Below are 7,268 nucleotides of genomic sequence, written 5' to 3' on the forward strand. Positions count from 1 at the left end.
CAGCCCGGGAAGAGGCCCCGGCACCTCCTCACGCCTGAGGGCAGGGTCACGCCAGCCAGCACCACCCTCACCCCCTCCTGCTCGCCCGCGGCGGCCGCCGCTCGCCAGCCCGCGGCGCCCAGGCCCGTCTCCGCCGACCCCGGGCGACGGCACCTCCCGGCCCGCCCCCTTACTTCTTGGTGTCGCTGCTGAAGAGCCCGAAGGCCGCGGGCACCGAGGACGCCGTGGTGGGCGCCGCCTCCTGCGCCAGCTCCGGCGCCGCCTCCCCGCCCTGCTCGCTGTAGCTGAGGCCGTTCCCGGCCATGCCGCCGCCGCCGCCGCCGCCCCGCGAAACTTGCCGCCGCGGCGCCCCCCAGCCCCTCCCGGAAGCGGCCTGCGCGCGCCAGCACGGCGGGGCGGGGCGGGGCGGGGCGGGGCCGGTCACATGGCGGGGGGCGGGGCAGAGCGGCAGGAGCGGAACTGCCCCTGCCCCTGCCCCTGCCCCTGCCCCTGCCCCTGCCCCTGCCCCTGCCCCGCAGCGCTGCTGTTGCTGCGGCAACGCGGCCCGCGGGTGAGGCGCGGGGGGCGCGAGGCCGCGGTCCGGCCGTTGGCGCCCCCTCCCCTAACGGCTGCTGGCGGGCGGCGGGGGGAAGTGCAGGCCTAGGCGGCTCCCAGCTGCTCCTCTTGCTGCGTCCTTCTGCCCTCCCACCCGCCGGCCCCGGGCCGCCTGGCGCCTCTCGAGGGGGAGCGCGGGGAGAAGTTGTTGCTCCGTCCGCCCTCAGGGCTCTCGGCTACGGCGGCCTGGCTGGGGCAGGAGCTCTCGGGGCCTGGCGTGCCGTGAGCTGAAGACCAGTCCTCGGTTCTTTCCCCTCGGTCTTGCGGAAAGAACAAATTTAAAAAAAAAAAGTCTCCAACACAAATCCTCCGTGGCAGCTTCGGGATGCGTGGCAGCCACAGGCACACACTGCCCCCAGCCCTCCGGTACCCCCTGAGTACAGCGGTTTTCTCGCCCGCCGTTCACGGACGTGCATATCGCAGGTTTGGGAACAAACGGCCCAAGTTGTTCAAATCTACTGATTCACTATCCTCCATCACCAATGCCGATGGGCCTTGCAGGCCTGAAATGAGCTGTGCCTGGTTCACAAGGAAAATTTCAAGTATAGCCCTTATCGGCTCGCCCGTTGTTTCTTGTAATACGTATTACAAATCAACCAGTTTGCCAGTAAGTGTACGTACTTTATGTTGACTTCACTGCAGGATTGTTTCTGGTAATGCAGAACAGCTTTCATCAGAGTTGTTGAATGCTGAAGAGGTAACTAAAAGCCAAATCTGATAAGCTATCTGAATTCTGCTGCACGTAAGGGCAGGTAAAAATGAAAACGAAAGAGAAACGCTCATAGGACATTATAGTCTGATAGAGAGATGGTGCTGTTTCCAGAGTTAACAGAAATCACCGTTAAAGCAATGGTGGTGTAGCCTACATTACCGACAGCACCTTGAACACGAGAGGCCAGACAATGTAAAAGGATAGTCAGATGTTGTATGAGGAAGATTTCTCTTAATTTCTTTGTATAAGCTCATTTCTTTTTATAAGCTCATTTTCCCCAGCCTTTTAAGGAATAATCTGTGTTCATTGAAGTGCCTTTCTGTCCATCTGCTGACATAACGTATTAATGTAGTCCAACCTTTTCATCCAGAGAATTGAACTAATTTCTGAAAGGTTACAGTTCACAATCACTACTTTTTCTCTTGCAGAGAAAAAAAGAGAGAAAAAAGTGGTTTGTCATAGTATTTTTAAATAGCTTGTTTGAATTGCTTGTCCTTTACCAGCTTATGCTTTCTGACCAAAACTGTCATTGCCAAGCAAATAAACTTGACAAAAGGAGGTACCCACACATTAATTATGAAGTAAGTGAAGCTGTTGTAAGAGAAGATGTCACCTAAGACATCTCCAGGTATCAGAAGAATAGCTCCTGGTGCTGCAGGGGAAGAAGTTAACCTTTCTTACTGCCTTAGTTTTTGCCTTCTACGGATGCCAACATTTCAGTTTCATTTTATGATCACTCACAGCTTTTTTTTTTTTCTTTGTAGCACAGCCTCCCTTGAAAACCATGGCTTGTAGTGAGAAAAGCCACTGTGGACTTCCAGTCACAACCTGAACATCTTTGACTGTCACCATTTTACCCATTGTTTTTTTAGACTATTTTTTGTACAGTCCCTTAGCCTTACTTATAGTAACGACCACTTACTTTTCTTTCCCTGCAGATATAAATATCTCCTCATTATAACTACCTCAGACTGTCACAGTAACTGTTGATACTCTTCCCATAATGTGATTTTTGACTTGAGGCAGACCTCTTAATCATCCAAGCTCAGACAGAATCGGAGATCCTGATTTCTGAAGGATCAAAAAACAGAGTAGACTGCAGTGCTGGAGCTTTTGGTCAGAACCAGAGGGAAAAAGGACAGTTGTTTCTCTCCTCCAAAATCTGTAAGATATTGCCCTGGTCTACACAGAAATCTGAGAATTCATACTAGCAGCCCTTCGAAATTGTCTCCAACTCGTTTCTTAAAACCATCCATTGCTTTGAAATCTAATTGTGGAGAGCTCTTGAACTTTGTTCCCAAACATGGTTATGCATATGTTAAGGGGTCCCTGACTTACATCTTTTGTTTTGTATAAGGCACATACAGTGCAGGAAGAGTTGACTTGCTGTGCTAGGTCAAGCCCATAGTCTTTTAAGATCTATTCTAATTCCTTTTGAGACTGCCTGTTCTCTGAAGCAAGAGGGTTTTTACTGCTTGTTCATTTGTACAAATCTGTAAAATATATGTATTTATTGTTAGCAACAAGAAACACCTTAAGTGTAACCAACTAATTCTCCTCTTATTATTACATAGAACACTTTAAGAGTAAAGTTAGAGGAAGGATTAAGAGGAAAAGAGAACAGTAGCCTTGTAGATTATTTTGGGGAAATTTGTGGGAATGCAAACATGAGGAGAAGCAGACAAATGGGCTGTTGAGGCTGATGATCATGGGACCATGATGCAAAAAGACAAGTAGATAATAACAGGGAAGCAGAGCCTTGAAACTGAGAACAGAAAGCAAATATTATAGAAAGATCTATGAAGTATCTTTGAACAGTCCTATCAGGAGGCATAAGTATAAACTCCTGTTACCAGTTCTTGCTATTAGTCTGAAATATGCCACAGCAGTTCCTTGAATAGCCTTCTCCTGGCTATATTAACTCTTCAAGATCACTATGAAGTATAAGCACATTGCATTTATACCTGTACAGAATTAGTTCAAAATTACTGAATTATGAATGACAAAATACTACTGAATCAAAATTCTCCATGTATATTCACTCATTACAGTATTCTGTATTTCTGGTTATTACACAGAATAAAAAGTTACACAAGGCTTAAAATGGGAAACAGTCAAGATTTTTGCGTTTTCAGTTTTCCACTCACCATGTTTCTTTTTGAAACCGTTTTGCCTCCATGATTCATTTGTATTGTAACATCATCATAATTAATTATATAAGTGGTAAATTGCATAGTTTTGTAATCTTCCATTCATGGACGTAAACAACCATCTGATGCCTTACGTATAGGCATTACTTTTAAAAACTAATTGCACTGAATTTTACCTGCCTGTATTCTATAGAATGGAAGATGTGTTTATATGGGTAAATATATATGCATTTTCATCAAAACTCACATATTGTATATAAGTATGCATTTTATGGAAAAAAAGTCTTCAAGTTATTCAGCACAATTAACTTTTCTCAGCTTTCTGAAGCTTTTACAGAAGATATTTTGCAATGTTTTTTACCAGGTACATTAATGTCCATTTTGTTTTTCAGGTGAACTGGGCTGCCGTATGCTTGCCTGGTGCCCTCTTGTGGATCAGTTTATTAATAAACTGTTCATCATACTGAAAAAGGTAAGATAACTTATTTTTTAAAGGAATTCAAGCTGTATGTGAAAGAAACTCTAAGATGTTAAATACTTTGCTGATATTTTCTATACTTTCAGATATGTGTACTATATCAGAATATTCTGATATATCTCTTTTGACTGTTTGCATTTTTTAGTAAATATTAATGCCATTGATGAAAGAAAAGTAATGATATGATACAAACTTCTGAATATTAAGATTTTAAAATATGTAATAATTTTTAAATCTAATTGATAATCAGTTAGTTTAAAATTAAACACTGGGAGGTGTTTCCCTAACTTGGAATAATAGGTTGTCTTTAGAAGTGTTTTTCAATATGATGTATGAACTCAGCTGCTAGTGTTCCAGATTAGTTTGGGAAAGTTATTATGCAGGTAAGAAAATTAGTGGTTTTGAAAAAATCTTTGATCTACCTCTCTCCAAATGAATGTAGATTTGGGACTGTAGTGAAAGTGGACCATTGCTCTTTCAAAAGCACCTGTTTTCTATCCTTTCTTAGGAGAGCTGGCTACCACATTATCCACAGGAGCATTTCACGTATGCAATGTTGAAACCTGCAGGCCCCAGATTCTCTTTTGTTCCTACAGAACTTACATAAATGATAAGACCATAAGTGCCTTCTGGCTCCGTCAATCAATGTTCCTCCCAATAGTTACGAAAATTGTGGTGAAATTAGAAATAAGGGAAAAGTACAAAGCAAAAGGAAAAAAAGAACACAAGACAAAAAATAATACAACACAAGACAAAATTCTTGAGAAAGAAAGGGATTCTTGAACTACATGAGTTCTTAGTAATTTATTTAAACATGCAAAATAAGTATTACTAGAATTATAACTTTCTTATATATGTAAAATTAGGTCTTACTTTTCGGTAGAGAGTATCTTGGAATTAAAAAGATTAAGATTACATTCAAGACTTTTTAAATGTTCAAATCAATGTTCAAATCTGCTGTTACGTTTACTGTACAGTATCCCAATTTAAAAGTACTCCTATAGAGCTAGAAGATATCTTATATCTCAGAGGACTTATCTTGGCTAGAAAAAGAAGTTCATGGCGTTGCAGGATTCATACAAATGTCCCAGATAACTACAACTTCCTTTCTAACGCAGTTGCAAGTTACGGCGTCTGTCTTGATTTATCTTGTTAATGTCAAGTTTAGGTTTTCCCCTAGATCTATTCCTGTAAAAAGGGCAGTAGATTACTTTCTTCCAACTGCAGACATGGGTTTTCCAATTTATCTTCTGCTTTTCCTAATGTAGACAAACATAGGATCTAGTTAAGTTAGAGCAAAATATCTTCTTTTAGTGCTTTAAGCAATGCGGCTTAAATAACTTTTAAAAACTTTATGCCTACATAAATAATTATATTGTATCACGTTTAGCTGGACATGTTAGTAGGTTGAGGGCAGCTCTAGACTTCAGTAAGGGTTTGCCTTATCTGACAAACTAAAACACAGTTTTTCCTGTCTATCCCAGTATTTCACAGTTTGTTAGTTAAATTTTGTAAACTAGCAGATTTGTTTAAAAATATTTTTTATGTTAGTCTGGAAAGGCTAAAAGCTCTACAAAGGAGATACATAAGCATGGTTTATTATAACATATCTTCTTTTCTTTATCATGCTGTCTCCTAGCCATTATCTAAAAGCTCCACTGAGTTAGGCTCACTTTGAAATGCATCCCTTGATCATTGGAAATAGGTCTGGAGTATTAAAAAGAAAATCAAGCTGCACTCACTAAGGACTTCGGCCTACACATTTACCTGGGCATCCTCCATGTTTTATCTTCAAATCGTACTGGAACAGCTAATTCACCTTTGTGTTTGCGTTTGCTCTCTACTAGTACTGCAAGTGAATTATTTGGCAGAAATAAAATGCCAGACATTCCAAGAAGGAATGACAGGATAATTAGAACGCTATGGAGTGTAAGTCTCTATCTTCCAATAAGGTACAGAAACATACCTCTGTCCTAACGAACTTCCATTCAGTTCTTGAGTTCTAAATTCAGTTTACTGCTGAGTAAACAGCAATTACAATATACACAACAATAAAAAGAAAAATTAGGCAATTTTGCACAACTACTCCATAAGTAGGAAGAAGGCTAGAGGTAAGCATGCTGTGACTTTCTTATCCTGAGGTCAGTTAAGCATCAGTCCTGGTATAGATTACAGCAGTCTAAGAACAGGTCTTATCTATGTTGAGTGCATAGAGCATCCAAATACTTTCCACTATCTGGACTGCTGGAGCACAACGTCCTTCAAACATACCATCTTCTTACTCCTGCTGCACTCAGCGTGTATCCTATTCCACAGGATGAGAAAGGATGGCATGCAACAGAAAAGTCTCTACCCAAGGATATTCAGCTTCTTTTCTAGTATTTCGGTACAATCTGAGGACACAACCTAATCAGATTGTAAATGAATACCCATAACATAAAAACAAAATATAAGTGGAGCTTGGAATTAAGCAATAAAGAAAAGTAGAAAACTATTTTTCTAAATAAGAAGGAGCAAAGAGGAGAAATGAAGGCTCAGAAAAACACCACAGCTCTTTCAGATGGTAGAGATTGCAGAGGATGAGATTCTTAGACAGATGTAATAGAATTTGTGGGAGAAACCTAGGGAGTCTGTTACTGGAGGAGTAACAAAGTGAGAAAAAAAAAGCTCATTGCCAAGAAATGGTTACTCCTCACATTTTCCTAAGGGTGAAACATTTAAATTACTTATCCCACCAGAATTTTTTTTTAATGTATGATAATTTATAAATGGTTTCTGGAAAGAACATAATGAACTGGCTGAGAATCAGATCTGCAAGCAATTGCTACACTCAAGTGCACTTGTATATGAAAGGGGTGAAAAGGCCAATAAATTATTTTCCTGGCTGATCAAGAATGAGGAAGTTGAAGATTTATCTTGGAAATAACACTGGATACACAGATGGTAATTTCAGACAAGCGAAAAAAAAAAAAACTAGCCTTTTTTGTCACAGATGTCACAGACTCCCCTTGCAGTCACTTCAGAATAGTGACCATTCATAACCTAGTAAACTCCAGACTTCTTGTTGAACAGTCTCTCTGACTTGGCTTGGAAGGAGGTAAGGGTTTCTCAGCAACCTACAGATTGTGATCTTAAAGGAGCTCACTTACTCAGCTAATTAAATCAATAAGTTGTTTTCCTGTACCGAACTATGATGTCTCAGACAAGGATATGTGTGTTGTTTCTTTAAACAATTTGTAGGAAGCCCAAAGTAAGAACGATTTATGTGGAAATTCTGTTTCACTTTACAGTGTATCTCTGATATCTGTTCTTTTTTTTTCTAATTTGTTCGGTT

General features: G+C 41.2%; 1 protein-coding gene and 1 long non-coding RNA gene across 3 annotated transcripts in view; one reads left to right on the forward strand and one right to left on the reverse strand.

The window, feature by feature from the left end:
* Positions 1-396, reverse strand: part of LOC104152952 (adaptor related protein complex 3 subunit beta 1) — a 158,619-nt gene extending 158,223 nt beyond the window's left edge. The window contains exon 1 of one of the 2 annotated variants that reach the window (XM_068926133.1): positions 174-396. In XM_068926133.1, coding sequence (XP_068782234.1) covers positions 174-304 — 131 coding nt within the window. In that variant the 5' untranslated portion in view covers positions 305-396. The remainder of the gene's footprint in view (positions 1-173) is intronic. The other variant, XM_068926132.1, reaches the window with a different exon arrangement.
* A 113-nt stretch (positions 397-509) lies between these two features.
* On the forward strand, positions 510-4,641 carry LOC138064293 (uncharacterized). Its single transcript, XR_011137558.1, has 3 exons — positions 510-1,201; positions 3,849-3,928; positions 4,443-4,641. It is a non-coding gene; the product is annotated as an uncharacterized lncRNA (long non-coding RNA).
* Positions 4,642-7,268: the final 2,627 nt, after the last annotated feature.

Source organism: Struthio camelus, chromosome W, assembly GCF_040807025.1.
Source record: "Struthio camelus isolate bStrCam1 chromosome W, bStrCam1.hap1, whole genome shotgun sequence".
Taxonomy (NCBI): domain Eukaryota; kingdom Metazoa; phylum Chordata; class Aves; order Struthioniformes; family Struthionidae; genus Struthio; species Struthio camelus.